The sequence below is a fragment of the Neurospora tetrasperma genome (assembly GCF_000213175.1).
Source record: "Neurospora tetrasperma FGSC 2508 unplaced genomic scaffold NEUTE1scaffold_6, whole genome shotgun sequence".
Taxonomy (NCBI): domain Eukaryota; kingdom Fungi; phylum Ascomycota; class Sordariomycetes; order Sordariales; family Sordariaceae; genus Neurospora; species Neurospora tetrasperma.
Window position 1 is genome coordinate 1469014 of NW_009799104.1, and position 26644 is coordinate 1495657.

At 53.0% G+C, this 26644-nt stretch overlaps 11 protein-coding genes across 11 annotated transcripts; 5 read left to right on the forward strand and 6 right to left on the reverse strand.

Annotated features, from left to right (window-relative positions):
* Positions 1 to 18: 18 nt before the first annotated feature.
* NEUTE1DRAFT_118130 (uncharacterized protein) lies at positions 19 to 325 on the reverse strand (the record flags this gene model as incomplete). Its single annotated transcript, XM_009855961.1, has 1 exon — positions 19 to 325. One exon carries the CDS (start codon positions 301 to 303, stop codon positions 76 to 78), a length of 228 nt encoding a protein of 75 aa, XP_009854263.1.
* A 797-nt stretch (positions 326 to 1122) lies between these two features.
* NEUTE1DRAFT_87502 (3-ketoacyl-CoA thiolase) lies at positions 1123 to 2596 on the forward strand (the record flags this gene model as incomplete). Its single annotated transcript, XM_009855962.1, has 1 exon — positions 1123 to 2596. One exon carries the CDS (start codon positions 1123 to 1125, stop codon positions 2383 to 2385), a length of 1263 nt encoding a protein of 420 aa, XP_009854264.1.
* Positions 2597 to 2970: 374 nt separating this feature from the next.
* Positions 2971 to 6186, reverse strand: NEUTE1DRAFT_48847 (uncharacterized protein; the record flags this gene model as incomplete). The annotated part of the gene is made up of 3 exons (XM_009855530.1): positions 2971 to 4179; positions 4275 to 5893; positions 5952 to 6186. The coding sequence occupies 3 exons, from the start codon at positions 6184 to 6186 to the stop codon at positions 2971 to 2973; spliced, it is 3063 nt and encodes a 1020-aa protein (XP_009853832.1).
* A 1423-nt stretch (positions 6187 to 7609) lies between these two features.
* NEUTE1DRAFT_87504 (uncharacterized protein) lies at positions 7610 to 8328 on the reverse strand (the record flags this gene model as incomplete). Its single annotated transcript, XM_009855963.1, has 2 exons — positions 7610 to 8150; positions 8215 to 8328. Coding segments are annotated over 2 exons (325 nt in total), but the record flags the coding sequence as incomplete, so codon positions are not given.
* Positions 8329 to 8608: 280 nt separating this feature from the next.
* Positions 8609 to 9752, forward strand: NEUTE1DRAFT_103752 (uncharacterized protein; the record flags this gene model as incomplete). The annotated part of the gene is made up of 6 exons (XM_009855964.1): positions 8609 to 8618; positions 8910 to 8951; positions 9166 to 9215; positions 9255 to 9289; positions 9546 to 9576; positions 9693 to 9752. 6 exons carry the CDS (start codon positions 8609 to 8611, stop codon positions 9750 to 9752), a joined length of 228 nt encoding a protein of 75 aa, XP_009854266.1.
* Positions 9753 to 11508: 1756 nt separating this feature from the next.
* NEUTE1DRAFT_103753 (uncharacterized protein) lies at positions 11509 to 13939 on the forward strand (the record flags this gene model as incomplete). Its single annotated transcript, XM_009855965.1, has 3 exons — positions 11509 to 12273; positions 12361 to 13770; positions 13865 to 13939. 3 exons carry the CDS (start codon positions 11509 to 11511, stop codon positions 13937 to 13939), a joined length of 2250 nt encoding a protein of 749 aa, XP_009854267.1.
* Positions 13940 to 14634: 695 nt separating this feature from the next.
* NEUTE1DRAFT_118131 (60S ribosomal protein L13) lies at positions 14635 to 16158 on the forward strand (the record flags this gene model as incomplete). Its single annotated transcript, XM_009855966.1, has 6 exons — positions 14635 to 14738; positions 14843 to 14876; positions 14978 to 15024; positions 15108 to 15205; positions 15274 to 15334; positions 15407 to 16158. 6 exons carry the CDS (start codon positions 14736 to 14738, stop codon positions 15806 to 15808), a joined length of 645 nt encoding a protein of 214 aa, XP_009854268.1.
* Positions 16159 to 16194: 36 nt separating this feature from the next.
* On the reverse strand, positions 16195 to 18552 carry NEUTE1DRAFT_148663 (uncharacterized protein; the record flags this gene model as incomplete). The annotated part of the gene is made up of 5 exons (XM_009855967.1): positions 16195 to 17764; positions 17821 to 17964; positions 18018 to 18137; positions 18194 to 18325; positions 18432 to 18552. 5 exons carry the CDS (start codon positions 18550 to 18552, stop codon positions 16257 to 16259), a joined length of 2025 nt encoding a protein of 674 aa, XP_009854269.1.
* Positions 18553 to 19103: 551 nt separating this feature from the next.
* NEUTE1DRAFT_131865 (uncharacterized protein) lies at positions 19104 to 20952 on the reverse strand (the record flags this gene model as incomplete). Its single annotated transcript, XM_009855968.1, has 2 exons — positions 19104 to 19741; positions 19809 to 20952. The coding sequence occupies 2 exons, from the start codon at positions 20811 to 20813 to the stop codon at positions 19415 to 19417; spliced, it is 1332 nt and encodes a 443-aa protein (XP_009854270.1).
* Positions 20953 to 21589: 637 nt separating this feature from the next.
* NEUTE1DRAFT_124576 (uncharacterized protein) lies at positions 21590 to 23080 on the forward strand (the record flags this gene model as incomplete). Its single annotated transcript, XM_009855969.1, has 2 exons — positions 21590 to 21767; positions 21891 to 23080. The coding sequence occupies 2 exons, from the start codon at positions 21590 to 21592 to the stop codon at positions 22484 to 22486; spliced, it is 774 nt and encodes a 257-aa protein (XP_009854271.1).
* Positions 23081 to 23704: 624 nt separating this feature from the next.
* Positions 23705 to 25214, reverse strand: NEUTE1DRAFT_131867 (uncharacterized protein; the record flags this gene model as incomplete). Its single annotated transcript, XM_009855970.1, has 2 exons — positions 23705 to 24946; positions 25110 to 25214. The coding sequence occupies 2 exons, from the start codon at positions 25212 to 25214 to the stop codon at positions 23822 to 23824; spliced, it is 1230 nt and encodes a 409-aa protein (XP_009854272.1).
* Between the last annotated feature and the right edge of the window lie 1430 nt (positions 25215 to 26644).

A 26644-nucleotide genomic window follows, 5' to 3' on the forward strand; every position in this document is an offset into this window, starting at 1 on the left:
GCATTACGCCTCAACACCAACGTTTAATATCTTATTTCTTTGCTTTCTGTCGTCCCAATCTTGGCTGATGTTGGATTATCGCTTTGGATTATGAAGAATGTCGGACCGGTCTGAGAGCATTGTTGGCCTGAACTCGTTATGTATGGTGTATTGCCTCACGGCAATCTTTGCAAAGGAATGATGCATTTGCCAGGTGGGAAGAAAAGGGACATGAGGACAGTCAACTTCGCCTCTCAACATGGTTTGAAGAACGGGCTGTTGGATACAGCGAACGAGAGCATATACTTCTGTACAGTCAGTCATTATTGGACGAGGGTGTATTGAGTTTTAAGTTCTCCTTCTCTGGGCTCACAAATCGTTGCTATTTGTTTGCTCCGTGTTGTTCTACCCCTGGTTTTTTGCTGACATCACTGCGTCTTGGCTTTACCAACGCTTTGTTCACTCTTATAAGGCTGATACGCAGACCCTTTCTGTCCGCTTCTTGGATCACTATTCTTTGCGATGTTGCTGTGTGGTAGATTCGTAGTGCACGGGAAACTTCAACAGGAGGCTAGAAGTGGGACTATAGATCTTCCCCCGGGCTCACTGCTGCCGAGTTACATTGCCGCCGCTGAACCCCCCAAGGTCCCCTTGACCCCGCTGCCGGGCGTGTCATCTCCACTGGAATTCCCCATTTTCCCCATGATTCCTCCATTCCCGACCTTGGAACCCGGCGTGTAAGAGGGCCTCGAGGGTGACAACCTCTCCCACCGTGCTCCGTTCGGTTGTCCAACGCGACGGGCGGGCAACGGGTCGCTCTCCGATCTCGTCCTTGTTAATCCGGCGGTGTTCGGATGCTCGGTTCTTCCTTTCCTTTTATCCTAACAGTTTTCCCGTCTTTCTGTTGTTACTCATCTTCTCTTCTCTGCTTCGTGGTCTTTGCTCGCCAGTTTTTGTATTGTTTCGTGATACCCTCAGTTCTGTCTCATCTACCTATCTCCGGTAACTAGTGTAGCGTATTAGCTAGCCGTCTTCACCTTTAACAAAGCACGGCACACGAACAGCAACTGAAACGGGTTCGCCTTTTCAAGCAAATCACCAACGACAAGTTAACCAAACCCGCCAACCACCAAATCAATCACAATGGGCGTCCTACCAAAAGGCCTCTCCTCCGTCCTAGCCAAAGCGCCCACTGACGTCGTCATCCTCTCCTCTCTCCGCACCCCCATCACCCGCTCCTACAAGGGTCACCTCAAGGATGCCTACCCGGAAGAGCTCCTCTCCGTCGTCCTGCGCGCCACCCTCGACAAAGTTCCTGAGTTGAACCCGTCCAAAATCGAAGACGTCGCCGTCGGCGTCGTCCTCTCCGAGCTTGGCGGCTCCAAAGCCGCCCGCATGGCCCTGAACCACGTCGGCTTTGATTCTTCGTCTACTTCCCTCTACACCGTCAACCGCGCCTGCTCCTCCTCGCTGCAAGCCATCGCCTCCATCGCGGCCTCGATCCGCACCGAGGCTATCGATGTTGGCATTGGCGCCGGCATGGAGAGCATGACGCGCAACTACGGCTCGCGCGCGATCCCGACTTCGTACTGGCCTGCTCTCAAGGAGAGTCCCGTCAAGGACGCGCGGGACTGCGTCATGCCCATGGGTTTGACTTCGGAAAACGTCGCGAGCCGGTATGGTGTCTCGCGCGAGGATCAGGATGCGTTTGCCGTCAAGTCGCACCAGTTGGCAGCGCAGGCGCGCGCTGAGGGCAGGTTCAAGGAGGAAATCGTTCCGGTGACGACGCAGTACCAGGAGGTGGATAAGGCCGGGAACAAGGTGGGCGAACCGCAAACTGTCACGGTGACGGAAGACGACGGCATCAGGCCGACGGCGTCGCTGGAGGGCATGGCGAAGCTGAAGCCTGCTTTCAAGCCGGACGGCGCCAGCACGGCGGGTAATTCGAGCCAGGTCAGCGATGGTGCGGCGGCGACGCTGTTGATGAGGAGGAGCACGGCCACGGCGTTGGGATTGGGAGACCGCATTATCGGCAAGTTTGTGGCTGCCAACACGGTGGGGTGTAAGCCGGATGAGATGGGCATTGGCCCCGCGGTGGCTATCCCGAAGCTGTTGGGCCAGCTGGGGTTGGAGAATAAGGATGTGGATAGGTGGGAGATCAACGAGGCTTTTGCCAGTCAGGCGATTTACTGCTTGAGGGAGCTGGGTCTTGAGGAGGCTTGGAAGGATGGTAAGGTTAACCCGGATGGTGGTGCGATTGCTTTGGGTCACCCCTTGGGTGCCACTGGTGCGAGAATGGTGAGCACCTTGTTGCATGGTCTCGGAAGGACGGGTGGTGAGGTTGGTGTGGTCAGCATGTGTGTTGGCACTGGCATGGGCATGGCTGGTGTCTTTGTTAGAGAGTAAGTTTGGGATTGTGTAAAGCTTTTGTACATTTACTGGGACGCGATATCATGGATGATAAACGAAGTCTGAAACGCAACCAACTCTCATTTTATAAGCCGAGTTCGATCAGTGAATTCGTACTGCGAAGGCTTCGTTGCTTCTACCAAAGCGTCATACAACACCGAAATTTGATGTGAATCGCTTTTTAGCGGTAGAATTCAAATGATTTGATCTATCTAGTTGCGTTTCTACGTCTGCTCTGGAACTTCGTGATTTAAAACCAGAGCACCATAGCCCAGAGTAGTGTTCCTTCCCCATCGTTACCATCCATTAAGTTGCTACTCTACCACTCCCAGTGTGGTTTTCTTTGCATTTCCTAAGCAAACCCGTTGCCCAGATCGCATAGGTTAGAGATTCAACCAGCCTCATTTGTTACCCTTTAGACTCTGGTTGCTGAAGCTTGGCTTCAACGACCACCATAAGTATACTGTTCGAAAGAATGCACCCAGATGCCTTCAACCACAGTTACACCTACTGTCCAAATATGGTCTTCAACCCCAGCATACCAGCAAGTCGTCCACTCAGGTGTGAACTCGAGGCTTCTGGTCAATCCGAGTCAACAATTTCCTCCTTGATCTTCGTGCTATCCTCCACTAAACCAGAATTGAGATGAAGTTCAATAATCGAATCAAACGAATCCTCCGCCATTGTATCGTCTCCGTCATTCACCAAAGCTCCCAAGCTGAAAATTGTTGGGATCTCGCTCTCCTTCACACAACCCGTCTTCGCACCCTCATCCTGATCCAGTTCCTCCACATCGTGCATGAGAACATCACCCGGGCTCATGTCCCACGCAAAATACCATCGATTGAGCATCGGCCTGATTTTCTCTTGCAAGCCAATCTTCTGTTTCCTCAACTCCTCCGAGACGCCGGCTTCGTTGATTTCGCTGCCGTCGCCCTCCAAGCCTTCCATGCTATCATCAACCTGCTCCTTCTCATACTCGACGATATTGTCCATGATAAGACTGACCTCAGCCTTTAACTTCGCCAATCCTATCATCCAAATCGTTTCCAGTCGCTTCGGAAATTTGTTAACCTCCTCGGCCACTACCTTCTTCAACTTGGCCACCGCATCCTTGTACGTCTTGTTGTCTTTATGAGTAGAGAACGCTCTCAATATCTTATGCCGCTTTTCCATGGTCCCTTTTCCCTTGAGCTTCGGGTCTGAGGCTCTCTTGAACGTCGTCTTCCATTTGGCCTTGATATCAACCGCTAGCTCCTTGTGCACATCATCAGCATTGATAGCGACGTCGTGGAGTGCTTGAGCAACTTGATCTTTAACCTGCTCCTTGATGATTTTCAGGCTGGGGACCTTGGACGCTAGGTAATCCTTCTGCCTAGGGAATTGCTTCTTGAGAACGGTGAGGATAGTGTTAATGCGGTGGTCCCATCTGGCGTCAAGTTCGACAAGCGCGGAGCCTTCGAGAAGAGGAAGTTGTTCATGGAGAGAATGTACCCATTGGGAGCAAATCTGATTCTTGAAAAGGTGGGAGAGCCCTTCCATCCAGTCGAACGTCTTTTTCTGGCCCCCAGCGCGGCTGCAAAAGACGCCGCCGCCAGCTTTGATAATGGCAAGAAATGTGCCGTAGTGGAGTTTCTTATGCGGGTTCTCGCCTTCAGGGTCTTTGTAAACCCAATTTTTCACATGGTCGACACATTGCTTGATGCAAGTGTCCATTGCTTCGTTGGTGTCTTTGAGGGGGTTGCAGTCAGAAACTTGTTTGGAAAGTTTCTTCTTGTAAGCTCCGAGTTTCTATGCGTCGTACAGAACGAGTTTGTGTCAGTACGTTTAGTCATGATGGGGATTGTAGGTACAGCTTAAAAGGACACTGTAATTCGTTGACTCACCTTCTCCAGCAGCCTGTACTCTCCGTCTAGATACTCTTCCCGCAACTCATCCGGCGTCATGTGCAGTTTGATTCTCTCGCATTCCTTATCAGACCATGTCTGTAGGTTATAGTAGAGGCCAATAAGTCTGTGGAGGAGCGCCTTCATATGGCGCTCCCTCTGTGGAATCGTGGCCTCGTACAACCAGCCTTTAAGAGCTGGAATGCCTGTGTAGGCTTCCTCAGGAAAACCCATAATGGGGTCTTCGGAGATTGCATCGGGGTCATCCTCGATTTTCCTCTGCAACGGCCAGTACGCCCTGACGCTGACGGGAAATATCTTCGGCGGACAGAAGGGTGCTTGCGCACCAGGACAGCTCTTCATAAAAATAGCATGTCGATCTTTGAGATAACGGTTGATCTCGATTGCTAAGAGGGCGCTTCGAGATTGGACTGCCGTGAAAACCTGTCCCCAGTGTGCCCTCTTTTTCTCGCATTTGAGCTCTCTCTGGCGCTTCAGATGACATTTTCTTTTGTCGTACAGCTTTCTCAACTCCTCGAGCCTATTCCTTTTTTCCTCTACGCTGACCTTCGTGTTCGGTTTCACGGAACCGAGAACTTTGTTGATCTGAGGCCGAAGTTGTTTCAGGGCGGTGTCTTCAGCATTGAACTTCTTTCTCAGGTCTCTGACCATTTTAATATCCTTCTGCCTTTTCTCGTTTCGTGCTGTAGTCTCCCAGTCAACACCATCGTCGGCCTTAGAAAGCACGATGCAGTAACCATGGTCGTCGAGCTTTCCACTCATTCGCATGTTTATCTCCTGGTTCTCTGTCATCAGGTTAACCGCTGTCTTTTCACCGGCTGCTCGGACAGAAGGTGTGACGACAATGGACACTGTCAATTTGTTGTAAAACTTCCTGGCGACGGCCGCTCGGGTCTCCACGATTTCACCAAGGCCTGGCAAATCGACTAAGACGATTCCTCCACGGAGGACTTCCGACTTGACATAAACTTTGACGTGGTCAATCAAAGGCCAGACGGCCATTTCACGGGTCTCAGCGCCCGCTCTCCCCGTAATCTCCGTCGTCGTCGCATCTAGGTACGGCTTCACCGCTGGTGCAAAAGTCTCAAGATCCGCAGCATTGATTGTTTTTGTTGTGCTGAGCAGCTTCACTGCTGGATCAGTCTTGGCCAGAAGATCCTGCGTGGACTTGCTCTCCAGTTCGATCCGAGTGTAACCCCAAACAGGTCCGATCTTTTCGGCAGTGGCATTGATTCTTTCGGTAATCTCCCCAATGTCACTGTCGTCAGAGCCGTCTCTGTCATCGTCATCTTCTTCATATTCTCCCCTGCCATTCAACAGCTGGTCCCGCAACTTGATGTCTTGGAAAAATTGGTTCAGCTCATGTTTGACATCCAAGAGCTTGCGAAATGTAATTTCCGCACGAAAGGCCTTCTTCGGATCGTCGGAATAGTTATAGGCAACCTGACAAATTGCAGCTGTGGCAACGAGAGCGTCGTTGGGCGGTAGGAGGTCCTTGTATCCGAGGAGTGCATTTAGCAAAGATGTCTTTCCCGCTCCAGTCTTTCCCTGTACGCCAACGAGGATCTCAAATTGCTTGTGTCCGTCGTTAATTTCGTCTTGCATTGGTCAGCATTGCCCGCATAGAATCAACGTTTAGGTACTACAGGCACTCACCTGCGTCCTTAAGCCACTGCTTGAGATTCGCTCTCCCGAGTGCCTCCGCATCAGTGCCGTCTTCATCAACATCATCCGTCCCTGGAACTGCCTGGTCAATAAGCTTGGCAATCTCAGAGGAGTACTTGAGGCCAGCGTCAAGGCAGTCCTCAAGCATCCGCATGCGAGTTGGCAGCGGGAGAACATCGAGGGCGTCGATGCTCCGAATCGGGTCAACCGTATCGGCCAATGACATTTTGAGGCTGCCCACCTTGAACGCTCGTTGGCTTTGTTGAAAATGAGTGATAGGTGAGGTTGTTTCAGATGATGAGGAAGTAAGAGGATCGGTGTAATATTGACGAATTCACCAAACGGTAAGTTTGGGCAGCTCAAGTTGAGAGAACTAATACGACTGAAAGATGAGAAATATCTACCCGGCCAATACTGTGTTTGAGAAGGGAATGAAGGGCGACAACGAAGATAATTCTGAGATGTCAAGATTTATATATTGTGGTGTTGAAGAAAGCTGAGAAGTTGGGCTGTGCAGGTGGAGATGTAGAAGGAAGATCTGGAGAAGAAATCGGGAAGAGAAGACGTCAATATATAGATCGTGAGAGGGCGAGGGGAAGAGAAAGAGAACAGGGAAGAGGAAGAGCAAAGAGAAGATATATTCCGTGAGAGGATAGAGGAGAAAAAGAAGGATCGAGAAAGGACAACAAGAGAGATCAAAACATAGCCCGCAAGAGCATAGAGGAGGAGCTCGGTAGATACAAGTTGGTGGTTGGGATGCCCAGGGTGCTAAAGTTTGATGTCGAGGTCAGGCGGAAGGACTTGAGACAGGATGGAAGATGGAATGAGAGGAAATGTGATGTTTGATGGCGTCTGATATAGCTTGCACATACCCCATGAAGGAAATATGCGCGAGTTGACACCGTACCAGACCAGACAGAAGTGAAGTGGCGTTGTTGAAATCAACTGCTTCCTTTATGTCTGGGTGATTCATCGGAACGAGATACCATAGTTTTTCAGTGCATACCGAAGTCACTTGTAGGGTCGGCTCCATGACGGGATTCGCAAGGGTCGAGACACACACACACAAATATTCCCGCCGTACTATGGGATTGACGATAGCTTCAAGCCGCGCCACAGAGATCGTGGAGTAATGACCATCGCGAGAGAGCCGTCTCAGGCTGGTGGCAGACTTGCAAGAGGGAAACCGGATGAAAGATGGAGCGTTTACGTTGCAAAGAAGCTAAGATAGAATGGCACCGTCAGAGACGAACAGAGGTAGTTGAATTTTCAGATGGAATATACCGGCCGTCTCACCTAGTGTCCATCGGCATCTCTCCGTCGACATCGAGCTTACGGTGACATATCCTTGATAGATTGATGACACTGCACATCTGGTGGAAAACGACTGCGTGGAGAATTTCTTTTGGCAGACAAGTGATGATCGGTTGATTGAGAGAGAAATCTTGACGAGTGTCGTGTGCTCCAAGAGCTTTCATGCCCTTCCCCATCAACCATGCATCGCGCCTTCCCGCTGCTAAAACACAAACCGTAGCACAAAGCACTAGGCAAATATTCAAATGTTAAAATAATGTTACGATTCCCATACCATTACGTACAGGATAAAATACACAAATTCCAACGATGCATCGCAATGCTGCCCAAAACCTCACAAATTGCGTCGTAATTGACTTGCTGATAAAAAAAAAAAAACCAAACGGGCTGAAACCGACCGACCGCACACCTCCGACCGCCGCCTGGTATCCCGTAAAGCAATGCATGTTGTGTGAAAGCCAAAAAATCAATAGAAAACCCCTCTCAAGTAGTTGAAGTGAAGTTCGTTCTGCCCGGGTATCAAATTCAAGTTGTGTCGTCAAATATAGTCGTACAGTCCCGTTATAAAAAGAGGACGAAATGGATGCCGTTAGGGCATGATGGCTGAGTGGAGGTTGTAGCGAGTAGCTGAGTAATCGCAAGTAGAGACAGTGATGTATGTAGGTTCATGTCGATGGGATGTATCGATGTTTGTCTCTTGGATCGGCCCAGTGAAGGTGCTCGAAAGGGGTGGATGCGATGGAGCTTAGACGCAGGAGGAGCACTGGTGGTGGGCGCAGTGGCAGCAGGAGTTGCTGATGACGAGCATGGTCTTGCACTGGCAGCAGCGAGGGGCCATGGAGGGAACGAGGACGACGGGGGTCTTGACTTCCATTTCTACAGAAAGCATATGTAAGCGGTTGTTCCTGACTGGGGTCATGTACTCCATGAGTTGACTTACTGAGTGAGTGAGGAGGGCAGTAGATTTGAATTGTGGTTAAAGTGTTGTTGTGGGTTGGTAGTACCAAGCAGCTGGATTGCAATTTGGAATTTTTTTGATGATGGAGAGAAGAGGGTGCTCAAGAACAAAGACGTTCAACACAATGGAGGTGGTGGGAGAGGGATATATAGACGTGGAAGGCTGAGCTTTCGTCCGATATCAGTGGCAAACGTTGACTGAAAGTAAACCGTAACAAAAAAAGAGAATGACGAATCAAAGAAAAGATGGGATTCCCTATCAGTCTCTCGGACGCCGCATCTCGGAGCTTCATGCCTTGCCAAGCTTACGTAGCTTACCACCTTGACCAGCAAAAACTTTATTGGAGATCCTCCAGAATTCCCCCCCGCCGCCTATCATGACGGTGGGTGTGAAGCCTCCGGATCGGGAAAAAGCCCTTGAATACGGGAGAAATAGGAAACAAATCGCATGCTTGGCCTGGCCACAGATGGACTTACACAGTTAGTGTACCCTGCCGCTCGTGTGGACACGGCTTGCCGCAGCGAGCTGGGCAGATGTGTGGGCAGATGGTGGGATGTGGTGCGAAACCGGGGAGATCCCCCCCATATTTTCGAGACAATTGGAGCTTCTTGGCCTTGGGGGGGAGCTCATGTCGAGGACGGAAGCCAAGTAAACGCTAAAGTTACAATATGCACCAGCATCTGCAAGTGGGCCACAAGTGTGCTGCATCACTGCCCTTGGTGCGTTAGTGGATGGTTGGGGGTGCAGTGATCGGAGCCTTCCCCGCAATTCTTAAAGCCGGACTGGGGTGTTTTGACGCTCGGAACGGCTGGGGGAGCTGGGTCTACTGTGTACATTACATACTGGGGAGCGAGGATTGGGACGACCAAAGAAGATGGAGGACTTCCGCTTGTCTACAAGACGTCCAATGAGAGCATGCGATGAGCTATGCAGATTTGGTAAACGCTTATTTCAGAAAGAGGCGTGGGGGAAAGGGTGTGAGGGTCCTCTGATAGTCGAGTCCAGTCCCAGATTCACTCCAGGGTATTCATCGCGAGGCGCCGGTGGCTGAAGGACGGTAAGACGGGTGTTTGCAGAACACAAACGTCTCAAAGAGCGTGGAACCGGGGTTGTCCGTCAGTCGATTTTCGGACGCTTCTTTGTCCCCAACTGCCCATCCAACTGCCATATCAACCCACCATCCCATTCGTCAAGTTTTGGACATAGGCTGATGGTGCTAGGTAGGTGGTGCTTGTTGGTGGTAATGATGGTGTACCACACGCATGCGTTGGTAGAAAATAAAGAAAATGGCGCCGTCGTCATCGCGCATAAAGTGGATTCCACGGGAACGAGGAGGCCAAGACAGTTAGGACCACGACTCCGAGGATGGAAACTTTCGGAGAGGCAACATTCGGCGTCTACCTACGTAGGTAGTGTGTGATGTCTTTGGAGCGAAACGGAGCACATGCCCAACTACTTAGTGTACGTGTTGTCGTTCTGTTGACCACGTGTATGACGATCAGGATTATCCCGTGTACTAGTGTAGTGCTGCTGCTGTAGTGTAGTCTATAAATCCTGCCAACAACTGCTACGACTTTTCGTATATATTTGCCTTGTTGGCAGGGAACGGAAGTCGTCGAACGCCGAGTTGGCCGGAATCCACTGAATCAGGGCAGTGGTGGTTTGCCAAGATGCATCGTTTTTTGGCTTACTTCGTCAAGCGCCAATGACCTTGGCCAAGCCAACCCTGACTTTTGAGGCTTAGATGCGCCCAAAGACCAAAAAATGTCCACAAAGGGCGAATGCATAGACATGGTTCAATGGGCGTCTTAGCTAATCCATGGGAAGCATAACCTTTGGAGACAACTTTGGGTCACGGTAAATCCCGCCAGGTTCGTGAGCGAAGAACAAAGGAAGTGAACTGTTCGAAATCGGATTCCAACACAAAGTTTCGTCATGATGGGGGGGAAAATGGCCCGTCTACGGCGTCGTGCAAAAGCACCACAAAGCCGTGGGGAAAACGGGACCACCTGCCACATGGATTGGATGCTTGCGGGGCTCGCGGGGAACATCAAAAGTGGAGAAGTCTTGCAGTTGCCCCACATGGCGGGGTGCACGACCCTTCACTCCATCCCATTTCCTTCCTTCGTGACACAGACAGACTCCCTTTCTCTTTTCGCTGTGGATTGCTCCAGTCCAAAGCTTAACATCTCGCTTCAGGGCGTCACCATTCAGCCTCACGTCCTGCTGCCTGCCAACGACATGCCCGGAAGAGGGACCGATGTGTGCAGCTATCTTTCCAGCGTGTTTGTCAGGCCTTTGCCGGGTTGCCGACGCCAAGGGATCCCGGTCATCGACGTTGGACTCAGCCAGTCTCATCGCAATCGAACAAAGAAAGCCGATTGGCTCTTGTGCTGCGACACACTCGAGGCAACACAGCAGCAACATGCAAATCGGTATTCACTGCCACTGATTCGGTCATTGGTCAATTCCTCATTTTGCAAATAATTGTTTTGTCCACCAAACCCCATAAAAACCAGCTTTGATTGGAATATGCGCTGTGTTGCCAAGCGCTGGGCGATTTTCAAAGCCGCCTCTTCTCCGGATAGCGGCCCTCACTGGTCCCGGTTCTATGGGTCATTCTCGGTCTTTTCTCCGGGTGAGTAAACGGACGAATAACGAAAGACCGTCTCGGACCTCGGCCATGAGCCGTATCGTTCTCCACACATTCTACCAGTTCGATCCATAGTACACTAATTTCTCAAGGAAGGCAAACGCTTCGAGGGATGAACTAGTCTGCTAACTAAGTTGGCTGCCTCTTTACGTTTGAGCAGATCGTGGTTGTGACTTTATAAGCGCTGTCTTGTATCAGACAAAGCGTCACATGTTTGTTGGTCTGAGCTGCATCTGATGGGCATCTGATGGTGATTCATAACCGCAGGACCAACGAACCTTTTCGTCAGCGGTTCAAGAAACAGCAGAGCAACTTCCTTATATTTCGGTGCATGCACTTATCGACTGGGACCTTGTGCTTTGACACAACATCTGCAACGGCAACACCGTCACATCGTCACATTTATCTCGAGGTAGAAATCGTAGGTAGGTACCAACCTGAACATCTTCAATACCGGCAGTGTGGTTCTTATCAGTTGCACACAGATACACAACTGTCCAGTCACATCGGCGTTCTGCCGTCAGCTTGGCCCCCAACAACCTGCAGCCTTTCGGATATCTTCCGAAACACCTTGTCGCCTATCAAACTTCTCAAACAAACCTAACCCATCCAATCTTTCCAACATGGCCGCCCCGATCACCATCCCCATAGTATCCGCACCATCACCCTCACACTCAATCTCGCCAAGCTCCAGCTCAGAAATTCGACCCGTCGCCCCTAACCTCGAAATTCACCCCCTCCCTTCTCACACTTCCGGTCTCCTCCTCCGCGTGATTCCCCCTCGGTCTCCCCCCAACCTTCCAGACCCAAACTTCCACCATGTCCCCTGCGACATCGTCCTCGCCATCGATGTCTCAGGCAGCATGTCGGCCGACGCCCCGGTGCCCACCACCACTTCTGCCGACTACACAAACGAACAGCCCGAGCACAACGGCCTCTCAGTTCTAGATCTAGTCAAGCACGCAGCCCGTACCATCGTCTCCACGCTCAACTCCTCGGACCGTCTAGGCATTGTCACTTTTTCCACCGAAGCCAAAGTCCTGCAACCCTTGATGCCCATGACAGCGCTCAACAAGAAGAAAACAGAAAGAAATCTAGGCGGGATGCAACCCTCTAGCGCGACGAATCTGTGGGGAGGGATCGTGGAGGGTTTGAAACTTTTTGACGGACAAAGTGGCAGGATGCCGGCGCTGATGGTCCTGACGGATGGCATGCCAAATCACATGTGTCCGGCGCAGGGGTACGTGGCGAAGCTGAGGGCGATGGAAACGTTGCCGGCGGCGATTCACACGTTTGGGTTTGGGTATAGTTTGAGAAGTGGGTTGTTGAAGAGCGTGGCGGAGATTGGAGGGGGTGGTTACTCGTTTATTCCGGATGCGGGGATGATTGTAGGTGTTTCCCTTTCTTTCTTCTTTTGGTCATGGAGGATGGTTGGTGACCTGTTCTGGAGAGTGAATTGCTGACTGCGAGACTAGGGAACTGTGTTCGTTCACTCGGTTGCAAACCTCCAGTCAACGTTCGCGAATAATGTGGTTTTACGCCTTACCTACCCCAAGTATTTGGGTCTTGAGGAGACAACGGGAGAATCGGTGGACAAAGTAGAGTCTGTCCAGCTCGAGAAGGGGGATGTTGACCCCGACTCATCGATGCAACTCACCCTCAACCTCAGCACCCTTCAATACGGCCAGTCCCGCGACATCTTCCTCCGTTACGACAGCAAGGCCCAGGATGCCATTGCCGACGGTTTCGACTTTGAGTCCCCTCCCTCCGTGTTCGCCACGCTCGATTACCAACACTTCACAAATATCACCAACACCCTGATTTCAGAGTGTAATGACATCTTCCGACCAAATCCCCAAGTCAAGCAGCTAACCACCGCGCAAACGGCCTACCACATCTCCCGCTCCGCCCTCATCTCCTTCCTTTCCTCCCTTCACCGCCTTCGCCCCGATGGCGAACACCAACCGCGCTCCTTCAACCCCGGCCTTGCCACCTCCCTGCAAACCTTTCTTTCCACCCTGCCCGCCGCCCAACCCGCCTTCGCCTCCGATCCGCACTGCCGCTCGCTAGTCCAAGACCTCATCGGCAGCAAGTCCGCCATCAACGACGCCAACCAAGACGGTCAAGTTGCCCTGGCCCTGACCGAAGAGGACTTTTACAACCGCTGGGGCATCCACTACCTACCTTCTCTCGCGGGGGCGCACGCCAGGCAGGTGTGCAACAGCTTCAAGGACCCTGGCCCGCTGATGTACGGCGCGGAGAGCCCGCTGTTCGTTAGATGTCGAGATCGGCTGGATGCGGCGTTTGATTCGCTGCCGGCGCCGAAGCCGAGTAGGACCACGGGGTTCCAGGGCGAAATTAGTATGCGGGCGTATAATAGCAGTGGCAATCCTTGCTTTGCTGGGGAGATGAGGGTGAGGGTTGGTGTTGCCGTTACTGAAGATGTGGCTGCGGATAGCGATCAGTTGATGACAAAGGAGATTGAGATCAGTAAGCTGCGGAGAGGAATGATGGTGCAGACGCCAAAGGGGTTCAGGAAGGTAAGAGCCGTTCTGAAGACGCCTGTTTGCGAGGAGAGCATGTGCTTGGTTATGGCTAGGGATGAAGGGGCAAGACGACTGCTGGTTACGCCGTGGCATCCTGTTTCGCTTGATGCAAAGGACTGGGCGTTCCCAAGGGTTGTTGCGCTCGGCGACTACGTCAGTTACACCGGGGATATCTACTCGGTCCTGCTGTCAGCTGATCCGGATGTGGACGCCCATGCCATCATGGTTGAGGGCGTGTGGGCAGTCACGCTAGGCCATGGGCTGACGGGAACGGGAGAAGGTGTCGTGACAGCTGCGGAAGATGTGAGGACGCATCGCTTCTTCGGTGACTACAAGCTTGTCCTTAGGAACCTTGAGCGGTTGCAGAGCAGCCCCGATGGGTTGATTTTGGGTGAAGGTGTGGATAGAGATTTACAAACTGGTCTGGTGAAAGGGTTCAGGGGCAAGACATCGGCACCTGTCAACCACCATGGCGATTGATAACATGTTGGAGGTCATGCCAAATTAGAGGTGAACACCGATGATGGGCTGTTGGCTTCGACCGATGGGAACTAATGGGGTCCATAAATGGAATGAGGGGAATGGGAGAAGTCAAATCATGACAAATAGCCCGACTATACTTTGAGGACAATAAACAAAAAGAAGCATCCAATCAATGGCTGCGGAGTCTTCATCACTTTTGGTAAGTGTCTTGTCGGATGTGAAAGCTGCATCAAGTTGAACCCTTTTGAGACCCTTTGTGACTTATACGTCTTCCATGCAATGACGTCGCACGATTGTGCACTAGAAGCTGTTCTGCATCGATGCGATGCAAAGTCTCGAGTTCCCTCTTGACGGCAGTTTCATAGGAGTTGCAAACATGAAGTTTCAAAGGAACCAATCGGCCAGCGCCGACTTCTCTCGGTGCAAGTTGTTGACCATGATAAACGCTGTGAATGTTGTTTTATTTACCACTGTCGCGGCACCTTTCATGAACGTCGAGGACGTTTTGTAGGCAAAGACGAGCTCGACCAGACTGAGGCATCGCTGCCAATTGAAAAGTGGGGAATATGGTTGTGTGCGAACAGAATGGCAGCCGCCAGACGGCTGGCACAGGCTGGATTCTGCCCAAGCAAGGGCGAGTCTGCCCCACCGGCAGGCCGGTCGAATCACCAATCCCCACCGCCCTCCATAGGGTTTTCAAGCCCTGCCAAAAATTTGGCCAGCGACTCCTCCGTGCCGTGTTGACCTCGAAATTGCATCTGCCTTTACTGACCGGCGGCACCTCTTCGACAATCAAGAGCGCTTGATCCACAACCGTCACAATGGTGAGTACCGAATTGCTGCTGGACGATTGCGACAGCAGACGTCCTGTTATTTTTACGATGGGAAGCCAGTTTGACTGACCGCGACTTTTTTTTGGTGTAAATAGGCGATCAAGCACAACCAGCAGATTCCCAACAACCGTGAGCATCCCCATCCCGAACGACAGCCCGACAATGACGACGACGACGACGACGACTTTTGACCCCGAAAAGAACGACATGGACTGACTCGAATTTTTCAGACTTCCGCAAGGATTGGCAGAGGCGCGTCAGGTGCCACTTCGACCAGGTTCGTTAAAACCACACACAGAACGGGGGAGGACGATACTGCGAGCTGGGAACTCTGATTCTGACGGATGGGAAAACAAATAGGCTGGCAAGAAGGCTTCCCGCCGTGTCGCTCGCCAGGCCAAGGCTGCTGCTCTTGCCCCTCGCCCGGTTGACAAGCTCCGCCCCATTGTCCGGTGCCCGTTAGTACAACCTTGCATTCCGACGATATTCGAAGAGAGCGTGGAGATCTAACAGCAGCTGTGTGCAGCACCATCAAGTACAACCGCCGCACCCGCCTCGGCCGTGGTTTCTCCCTCGCTGAGCTCAAGGTACGATTGATCCGAGAGAACCCTGAGAGATGGGAATGCAGCGCGGCTCGCTGACATGGATACAAACTATAGGCTGCCGGTATCCCCAAGCTTGTTGCTCCCACCATCGGTATCTCGGTTGACCCCCGCCGCGCCAACCTCTCCGAGGAGTCCCTTGCCGCCAATGTCGAGCGCCTGAAGGCCTACCAGGCCCGCCTCGTCGTCTTCCCCCGCAAGTCCAACAAGCCCAAGAAGGCCGATACCCCCAAGGACCAGCAGACCGGCGAGTTCGTCAAGAGCGTCGAGGCCGTTTTCGGCGTCGAGCGCCCCATCGCCTCTGGCTTCAAGGAGATCCCCAAGTCCGAGCTCCCCTCCAACATCGAGGGTGGTGCTTTCCGCGCTCTACGCAAGGCTCGCTCCGACGCCAAGCTCATTGGTGTCCGCGAGAAGCGCGCCAAGGATAAGGCTGCTGCCGAGGCCGAGAAGAGCAAGTAAATTGCTCCTCTTGGACGGGGTGGTTGAAGCGGCATCTCTATGGCGGTGTTTGGCTGGTCTGGTCTCGGTTATGCTTTTCCTTGTCACCTGGGCGAGGACCACCATGTTGGACATCCTCGACCAAGGGCCGTGTAGTTCCGGGGGATTTCACGTCACTTTTTAAAGCGGGACACGGTTCAATTACTACACGCATCATAGGGATTTGCTAGAGCAGCGCACAATGAATGGACAACGGAAAAAGCATGATTCTTGACCAACTTCAATAGGTCCTTGTTTTTGGGTGATACCAATCGGGGAGTTCATACGGATTGCAACAAAAATGCCTGAGTTCTTGTTTAGTTTTTGATCACGTCTTGTTTCCCTCGTCTGCTGAACCGTTGACTCCCCTGGTGTGAAGATGCACGCCATTGTTATTTGCTAATATCAGAGTCACTGACGCCCTCTCGATCTAGTTCCCCTTCCTGTCCTCCTGCAACAACTCGGTTCCTTTCTTCAAGATCTCCTCAAACACATCCTTTCTCGGCCCCTTCAGTTCCTTCGAGTGATTCCTCAGAATCTCCGCAACCAACACCAATCCGTTCTCGCGGTCTTTAGCCGTAGCAGCAGCCGATGGCTTGGTCTCAGCCTGTTGAGGGTTGAGGTTCAGTCCTTCCATGATGGACGTCACCTCAGCTGGCTTATCCTCCTCCTTCTCATCCTTGACTTCTTCAATCCTCCCACTATCACCACTCTCGCCCTCCAAACCAGCAGCAACCTCCTCACTTCCCGTAACCGCCACCGCCAACTTCTTGACCGCCTCCGTCCCCTCGTTCAACACCCTCAACACAACACTCGCTCCTCCATCCGTTGACCGCGCAAGCAACGCCAGCACAAACAACACCTCCGACCTCAAAGCCGGGTACTTCCCCTGCGCAAGGAGATGCGTCAAGTGCCTCGCAATCAACGGGCCATGCACCTCATAAAACTCCTCGCGAGTTGTGCCCCAGTCCTTCTTATCCAGAACTTCGACCTTGTCCTCTCCCTCCTGGGCAGTAGTAGCCTGCAATGCTCTGACCACACTCATCACCCCCCTCGCCGTCTCGATCTTGGTCGGCTCCAAATCCGATCTCGCGCCAAGCGTCATCAGTAAATGGAAGTAACTCTTGACCTCTTCCTTTTCCGTATGCTTGAAGTCTGCAGCCAGGGGTTTACACAGCTTGGCGACGTTGCCGGGCGCATTCACCAACAACAGCCTCGCAAGCGAAACAGCAGCGAACTGCACCTGTGGCTGCACCGCCGTCTTGATCCACGCGCCCGCAAGCAAATCCGGCAGGAAGGCTTCGCCTATCGGGATCTTGTTGCCCTGCGGGATGGCCAAGTTCTTGGCGAACGAAAGAATGGCGTGCAGCAGCTGCGGGGTGGCGGGGACGGCGGTGTTGGAAGGGTCGAGCGCTTGCGCGAGGAGGGAAGCCAGGTGGGTGTGCACGTGGAAATCAGGGTCCGCGACGAGCGCGGTGCTGGCTTCGTCGGAGCGAGACAAGTTGCCGAGACATAGGCAGGCGGCGGTGCGGAGGTGTTGGTTTGCGAATTCTGCCGAGGATAGCCAGAGGAGGAACTTGCGGGACACGGGGCTGGAGGAGATCGGGTAGAGCTCGGAGAAGGAAGGGTGCGCGGACAGGTCAGCTAGCAAAGTGACAAAGGTCGTGCAGACGGTCTTGAGCTGGTCGAGGTCGTCCAGGTCGGGTTCGGGTAAGTTCTCATACGAGAAGCACGCGTTGTAGAAGGCTTGTTGGAGGTGGAGGATGTTGGAGGCTGAAGAGAGGAAGGCGGGTTGGAGGGATTCGTAAGTTAGGTAGGCGAGGGCGACGGTGCAGAAGCCGTTGAAGAGCTCGAGGGAGGGAAGGCCGGAGGGGGAGCCGCCGGCGAGAGCGAGGAAGACGGCGGGGGTGGAGGGGTCGGCGAGGTCGGGTTCGGGTTCTGGCGGAGTTTGTTAGCTACAAAGGGAGATTCGAATATCAAATGGCTATGCGTACTCTGAGACACCAGTAACTCGAAGATGTTGTTGATGAGATGGAGAACTTGGTCGTGATCTCCTCCCGGTTGAAGGGAACCCTCTTGCAACAGAGCTACAAGAGCTTTGCTCAGCCCTGCTTCACACACCTGAAGTTGTGCCGGCTCTAGAATAGAATTAGTTGAAGCTTCGTTTTTCCAGTGTTCGAGGGCACCGTACCATAATCAACAATGACATTGTATAAAACGGGCAACAACAAAGGAAGAAGAGACCTGTCGTTCAAAAAGCGGATGACAGTACGAAGTTGACCAGACTCTACCAGCTTGGCTCTGTTCTCATCTGTGGTATGTTTAGCTTAGGTCCGTTTTGTCCATGGCTGCATACAGAATTCTTACCGCAGTCGGCACACCCATTTCCAAGCACACGCAAACATTGACGCTTCAAGCTCAGATCCAGCTCTTCTGTTGGTAAAACTTTCAAGACGAAGTCCAGGATGCCGGACTCTCTGAGAGGATTTCTTAAACTGGCTATTTGATGAGTTGATTGATTAGTCACTGATCTTATAGAACAGCGTTTGCTGTCAGGTACTTTGAACGATCTGATATGTCCACTGAAATAAAAGGGGAAACTCACGATCTCTGACGCCATCACCGATTCTTTCCAGAAGACCGGCCAATGTGTCGAGCGGTTTATCTCCGCCATTCCAAGCGACTTCAAGCTGGCTCAACAAATTCTCATCGAGTGTAAAAGTCATTCTGTCTTCTTATTTCCGTCGCGGTATCTACCAACGAATGAAAAGAAATTGGTTGCGAACAAGCGGTGATGTTTGGGAGACAAAGGAGAGGAGGTTGAGGTGAGAGCTCCAAACAATAAGCTGAGTGGGGCTCCAGAGTGGGGAGGTCAACAAGGTACCTACAAGCTGTTACTGGGGTGAGGTATCAAGCTGACAGCAACAACTCCCTCCGTACCGTGGAATGACTGGTCCAACAGCAGTCAGTGTCTCTTTCGTTCGTCTATCACCGTGGCTTTGATCCCCTCCTGGGTATATACTTAACTTGTGATAAGTTCATCATAATTGATTGCAGCTTGAAGTCCGGTTGTAGTGCTGGCCAGTGACATACCTTGCAAGTCCTGCGCTAACACTGGAACGGGTTGATAGCTTCCCTTGTCAATTCCACAGGACTTGGTATCTAATTATTAGTATCGATTTCACAAGATTGTAAAACACAGTGGGTATGATGTCAACCGCGGAGAAATAGTTCAAGAATTCTAGCCCGTGGGCGTGAATCATTTGATAGCCCAAAGCTTTCACGTTGAACAGATAGCTCGTGCGTCCTCCCATATTCAGGGGTAATCATCAAAGCAGCGCAAAACGACAAGAGGGTATACAACAAGAAAAGACACCCGTATATGCTACATGCCACATTATACACTTTACCGGTACACAGCAGTAGCCACTGCGACCGAGTAGGGAGACGGCTACACGTCCATCTTTTGGGCGCATAGATAGTATACACATGGCCGGCGCCGCATCGATCCCGGCCAGGATCATCTGTAACCATCGCCAGACCCACACCTGCTGCGCTCACTTTACTGCCAACCACAGAAACCACTCCTTACTGCTTGCTACCAAGCCACTTGAGCTCGACATACTTGCCGTGGTTACCCGTACCCAAAACAGGAAGCTCACGCTTCTGGAGCTCCTTCTGGATGACCTTCCAGCGACCAACCATCTTCTCCTTGTCTACAGGCGTGACTCTCCTGGGGTACACCTTGACGTTCGGGAGCTCGGGCAAGATGCTGCTCTGCTCGATCTGCTCAGCAAGCTTCTTGGGCTTGGGAGGAGTGACGAGAGCATCCATAAAGTTGGCGACAGTCTGGATGCTGGTGAGTTTGCCGTCGGAGAGGATGTGACCGGTCATTTTCTGGATGCGCTTGGCAGCCTATATCGAATGGAAAGCTTCTGTTAGCTAACTTGTCATGGATGATAGAATTTGGAACTAGACGTACGTAGAATTTGACGACAGGGTCCCGGATGATAGCCTCCTTCCAGTCGTTGTTCCAAGACTTGCGGAGCTCGACGGCCTCATCGACAGTCAACTTGACCAGGGAACCCTCCTCGCTCTTTAAACGATAGCCGAGCTTCTTGCCCTCCTCGAGCAACTGCTTGGCCTGCTCCTTCTCGCCGAGAGAACGTAGCCTGTTTATCTCCTCCTGCCACTCGCGCTGGTAATAGGTCTTTTCCGCCGCGTTCCGCATGAGAATCCAGACCTTCTGCAAGTCGCTTTCGTTCTTGAGCGATAGCTCACCGTTCTCCCCACGGCACATCTCCACAGAGACAGTCCTCTGCCAGTGATCGCCGTTGCCGATAATGGACGCCATATCCGCTGGGTTCTTGGGGCTGGCGCCGAACTTCTTCAGAGCCAGACCCTCGACGAGCGCCCTCCTCAGAATGACCTTCAACAGCCTGGGGTCTGTGATCTTCTCTTGCGGGGCAAAGCCCTGGTATTCGAACTGCTTCCCGCCATCCCTGAAATGCTCCGGTTTGCTCCACCAGTCGGACATGCCACCGATCTCTTGCAGCCCCGCGCCGGACGTGGCGGGCTCATAGTTGGGGTCTCTGATCTTCTCTGGGGCGTCGGCCCGCGTGGGTTGTCCTGGAAGAACGAGATTGACCTGCCTCTGGGTTTCGACGAATCCTCCTTTCCTCTTCCTCTGTTGTTCAACGGTTTCGGTGGACTCGGTCGCGGTTTCGGCGGCGGCGGCGGCTACCGGCGCTTCGGGAGTAGTCTCGGGAACAGTCGAGGCGCATCGGCGTTGTGTCTGGACGGTGTTTTGCCAGACGCGGTTACGGGTGGCGGAGATTTGTGTCGAGAAGTTGCATGACTGGCAAGTGGAAGAGAGGTCGGCAGCGGCCCTCAGGGTGCGAAGGGGAGCGGCCGATGTGGAAGCGACAGACGACGAAGAGCTGCACAGGGCAGAGGCCGTGGACGGTATCCTCGGAATGCGGCGCATGGCTGGTGTGTTGAGGTTGTAACTTGCGACAACGGCAAGGTGCAATGGGTTGTCCGGGGGGGTGGTGACCGGGTTGGCGATTGCGTTCGCGGGTGCGGACGGGGCGACAATATAATCGGGCAACGAGCGGGCGACTCGAGGCGCGACGGATGGAGTCTTTGCCGGTCAAAAAAATCGAGCCCCGTTCTGCCCGTCCATCGGCCCAGTTGCCGGCCCAGACACACCCCGGTCGGCCAGCCGGGGCGGGTGCTTGGCACTGTGGCAGCCACTGAACAGTCTTCAATTGCGCGCAGAGTGCTCCCCTCCAGCTGTTGACGGTTCCAGTCGAGCTTCCGACCCCGCGATTGAAATTCAGCCACATCTACTGGTGGCTGAGTGAGAAGCTAGCGGCCGGGTAGCTCGTAGCGGTTCGCAAGCTTCCGGCCAAAAAATCTCTTGAATTGGATGATCGGATGGGCTCCCGGCAACATCTACAAACTCCATATTTCCCCTACCTCGCCTGTCCAAAAAGTGTCAGAGCTCACCCGAGAGCCCCATATTGCCCTTTAGCCTCGTCCGGACCCGACTACTCGACCTCGACGCCGATTACATACTTGCCCAAACCGGACATCCTATAAATATACTTCAAAGCCGATTCAATGGCGCCCCCGTCGAACCCCCGCAGCGTCTCGGACGCGACACGCTTCACGCCCACGACTCCCCATGCCAGCTCCAAGTCTGCGGATCCCCGGCTCAACACCCCCAAGGGCTCGTCAACAGGTCCCAAGGAACCCAAGATGCCCGGCACACCCAAGTTCGTCGAGACACCAGAGCAAAGGGTTGCGCGGTTAAGAGCTGCGCACTTGAAGGCGAAGCAGGCGCAGGTTTCGAGAATGGACCGGATCATCGACGGCAGCAGACGCTTCTTCGACTCGGCTCACAAGGTCACCGTCTTGGGGTTGATTGGTTTCACAGGTTAGTGCAGTCCAGTCTGGCCCCTCTCTCTCTTGCCGCGTTTCCCACCACTTTCCCGCAAGCAACCCGGTACCTAGTTCCGGGCCATGAGATCCAAGAACGAGAAACTAACATACGTCATAGTGATGGCCGGCTTGGTAACTGCCTACACCGCCGCCGACATGATAATCTACAACAAGAACCGCAAGGCCGAGTTCATCGAGGCGCAGAAGAAGATGGAGGCCGATTCGCTCGAGGCCGCCCGCCTGGCCTACATTACCGGCAAGGCGACCGAGGAGCAGACTGCGCTGGTGGAGGAGTACCTGGAGAGTGAGCGCGAGGCCGGCCGCCCGAAGCCCTCCATCTTCTCCAAGCTCCCCAGCGTCATCGGCGCCCCGACTCCCATTACGAACGAGACGACAGAGCAAACGACAACGAGCGTATCAGAGGCGGCGACGTGGCCCGCGGCGACAACACCGAAGACGACCGAGGAGCAGCAGCTGCAGCAGCAGCCTGCAGCGGCGGAGGAGAAGTCTGGGCTATGGGGCTGGCTTACCGGCTCGCTGAAGAAGGAGGATGTTGCTGCGGGTGCGGGACAGCAAGCCCCCACGTTGGTCGGCGCTGTGAAGCAGGAGACGAGCGCCCTCAAGGAGAAGGCGCAAGCGGCGTTTGAGAAGGAGAAGGAAAACCAAAGGAAGGGTGGCCCCCTTGACAAGGTGGGCCTGCCTGAGCAGAAGTGAGCGAGCTGAAGCAAATCGAGGAAAAGTCGAAGAGTCCATTCTCCGGGGCGGGCGATCTGAAGATGGAGCGGTCTTTCATGATTATGAGGGACAAGGTGAGGAGTGAGGACATCAAGCCGATTTGCTCATGATGATCATCTCCTGGGAACGCATCCTACAAGCAGGCTTGGTCGTTTGTAACCTGGCGTTCTTTGGCGTTGCCATGTCTCGAATGTGGTCACCAGAATTAACCAAGCATTCGATGAGGCTAAACAGATTTTGGGCGGGTGGCGTGGGCGACGGAATCACACAGCAACCTTTGTAGAGCTTGGCTGCTCCTGGGAGACCGCCATGACAGAGCGTCGCGGGACCTGTAGTACGCATATCATGCGTACAGAGCACGGTTTCAACAACACGACAAGAAGTGTTGATGAATGATAGGAGAACGGGCTAGGATATGTGCTCGACAAAGAGCCCCTTACCCCCATGTACCATAGTGTAGAAAGGAGTTATTGCATAAATCGGCGCAGAGAAGATGGATTACGTATATACATGTAAGAGACAACATAGTCGTCGAAGTATTCGAAAATGTATTGGATGTTTTGTATGCCTCACATTTAGTAGAATCTCCATCACGTTGAGTCAGGCATTAGAAACAATGGGTCAGATATGTACAGCCTGGACTCAACACTGGCACGAGACGTCCAACGAATAGACTTCAGATATTATATTATTCGTCAATCATTGTTATCTGCGTAATGCAATTAGTCGAGCTAGTAAACTTGAACTTGGGTGACTAGTATCAGTCACCATCTCATAATCATCTCTGCTTTCCTCCCCATGCGCTGTGTTTCATCCCGATCTTGGGAGTCAACTTGGTAGATAAACGACCGTGTGATGTTTGTAAATGTCAATGACGACCCCCGCCTTCCCCTAAAAGGCCCCGAACTCCGAAAGGCAACCCAGTGAAAGCAAAAGAGATATATGTCATAGGGTTTGGCTTTTTTCTTCTTTTTTCCCCAACGCTGTGTCCTTAATACTCCTCCGGACCAGATAAGAAATGGTGCAATACCATTACATTGCCATGGCGGTTCGAAGTCATGATGTGGCCGTAGTAGAGCAGTCAAACTCAGGGCACTCGATTTCTGAGAGCCCCTGGAGGCATAGCTCCGTCTCCGACCCCATCAATCCTCTCCTTTCCCATCGCAGGTCCTCAGGAGCCACCCCACAAGGTACTCTTTCCCAAGCTTCCGCGAAGCCCCCCACCCCACCCCCCCTGCTCTCCTCCTCTCCCACCCAGAAGAATTGAATGGAATTGAAAAGGAAAGATCAGCTGATCATCCGCCTACCGCCATCCTACGACACAATAATATGGTTGAAATGCCCCGGAACCTTCATCCGGCACTTCTCGCAGTCATCCCGATACCCTATGCTGAACGACCTCTTCATGCCCGGCTGGTTGGCCATAGTCCACGAGCTGACCGTGTGTTTGGAGCGCTGATGGCCCCTTTTGTTAGGGGGTGACGTGGTTTTGGGCGATGTCTGTGGGGATCCCATGTCTATCTCGACACCATCGAAACTACCATGACTATGGCCATGACCATGGCCGTGGCTTTGGTATTCTCCCTGGGGAATAGGCGTCGGCTCGCGGGGCCCCATTTGGCTATTAAGAGAAGAGTTGCGTAACGGCATGGCGGAGAGGAGTGGATGACTGTGGGTTAGTTGGTCGAGGCTGCTGAGGCGTTGACGGGGGAGGTGTTGTTGGCTGTCGCGGTGGTCGTGGTCATGGTGATGTTGATGGCCGGCGTGGTACGACTCGAGAATCATCCGCGGACTTTCCCCCATGCCACTGTCCTCCATGTCCCCTCCTACCTCACTAATAGGAGAGGGGAGCCGACGGTTCTGCACCATGCTCCAGTCCTCCATCACCTGTGCGGTAGCTGCGGCGCCGTCGAGAGAACGAGGAACGCTTTCGTGGCCTAGTAGCGAGACAGATGGCTCGTGGTGCTGCTGTGTAGGCGGAGGGACCCCATATGAACCCCGGTGGTCCATGGTGATGTTACCCGCCGCTCCACCCCAGTGCTTACCCCGGCCTTGCTCGGCGAAGCTGCAATGAATGGGCGTCGGGATACGCTCACTGATGCTGGGTTCAGGCGCCAAGTGGTCTGGTTGAAAGTTGCCTGGTTGGAGGTACTGCTGCTGCTGGTGCTGTTGCTGCAGTTCTTGATGTCTCGGTTCCGGTTCGCAGTCCATCATTTCCATGTCCATGCTGTCCGGGCTGTAATTTGACGGTAGCTCCGGCTCGGCCGCCCATACGTGCTGCTCTGTGACCGCAGGGTCATTATGATCTGAGATGTCCGGCGCCCCATAGTACTGGTAGCCCGAGACGACGGGCTGTGGGTCCTCTTGCGGAAAACTCGGTGTGGACATCCATCTTTTGGCAGTGGGTGATGTCCGAACAGGCAATATTTGTTGGCGTTTCTGGAGCGGGTGTTAGCATCCTAAGTATCGAAGGCAGATGATATGACGGTCTCGGATAAAGGAAGGTTGACAGCAAAAGTCGGGCGAGGCAAGGCGGGGCAGATATGTAGAAGAAGACGTCGGGTGAGATGACCCTTGACCGAAGCGAAAGAAAGCGGCTTACAGATCGGTGCTCAGAGAAGCCTGATACCCCTCCCATTGCGGCGTCTGCATAATCGTCCTCCCGCGATCTCTTTCGAGGGCCTGTGGCCCATGCATGAGGAGCCATCATGTCGTCCAACCTGGGTGTGCGCAACACGAAGCGGTGCGTAGGCGATACCCAATATTGGCAGTTGGCAAGGGAATCAATCGGGCTGTTACGGTGTAGAAACAAGCAAGGGTTGGAAGAGTGCAAGCTTCTTCTTATTATAAGTACAGCCCGGCTGGAAGGTTGGTGTTTGTGGGGAGAAGACTCTGGGTAGCTGACTGGGACTGAAAGAATGCTGAGCGCTGTGTGTATGTGTGTGTGTGTGTTGGCCGTGGTGGTGTTATCAATCTTTGTAATGCCGAGATGGATGTCACGGTATCGGCATGTCTTACGAAGACCACAACTTCAAACCGCCTGACGAACTGAAAGAGAGACCGGAAGATGCCCGAATTGCCCAGCTCACTCAGCACCTCACTCCTTGCTTGCCCTTTGGACTGTTCGATATGATAGGCAGAAGCCGCTTGAATGGTGAATAGGAGACCGCCTTCTCGCAGGGAGACCAATGGAAAGGGCGTTGCGACAGCGACAGCGGAGGTGAGGGGGGGCTGAATTGTTCCGTCAGTTCCCAAAAGAGCACCACCTATGGGGAAGGCTTTGCCCACTTGGTTGCCATTTGGGGTCCCAAACTGGGGAGTGGGCTTGTCACCGACCGACCGACCGACCGTCCCTCCAAGCCGCTCTTCGTTCCTTCCCGTGCGGAGACAACGCTGTCTAGGATCTTTTTAGTCTGGTCTTGGTCTCTGACTTGGATGCCGCGATCGACAACTTTCACGTTGCAAATCTTGAACGTATCCGAGAAAGCAGAAAGAGGTGACCGCTGATACACGGGATTCACTGTTTCAGAAACACCAGAAAAGTTCGTAGAGGTAGTCGCTAAAATTCAAGACAATGGAATGTGCCGTGGTGGCGGGGTGCAAGTAAAAAAAATAAAAAACCTGAGGTCGGCGCCGTTTACCCCCTGGCTTTGATAAACAACTGAAGCTAGTATGAGCTAAAAGAGGTCAGAGTTTGCAGGGTCTGGAAAGGTAAATAGTCCCGTAAAACATTCAATATTCTTAACCCTCTCTTTCACCACCAGTACAGAACCTCATGGACACTTTCACACGATAAAACACCAATGTGTGGTGGAAGAGACTGGCAAGTGTGCGCCGGCAGGCATCTACGTCAGTCACTGCAAGGATGTCAAGAAAGACATCTGTTGTGGACTTGGTGCAGGAGAAGAACAGCAACTGAGACATTGCCTGCGAGGCACAAGAATCTGAGGTGTAATTACTCTTCTGATATCTTGTCCATTGACGTAGGTATACGGTACAAGTATCACAAAAGAACACTTCTTGTGTTGTGACTGGCAATGGTGAGCTGACAATTCCATGGTTGGGTGTTTTCAGAGTTGTTTACCATGTGAACAAGCCCGCCGCCATTCTGAAGAGTTTCCGCCCTAGTCAAGGACA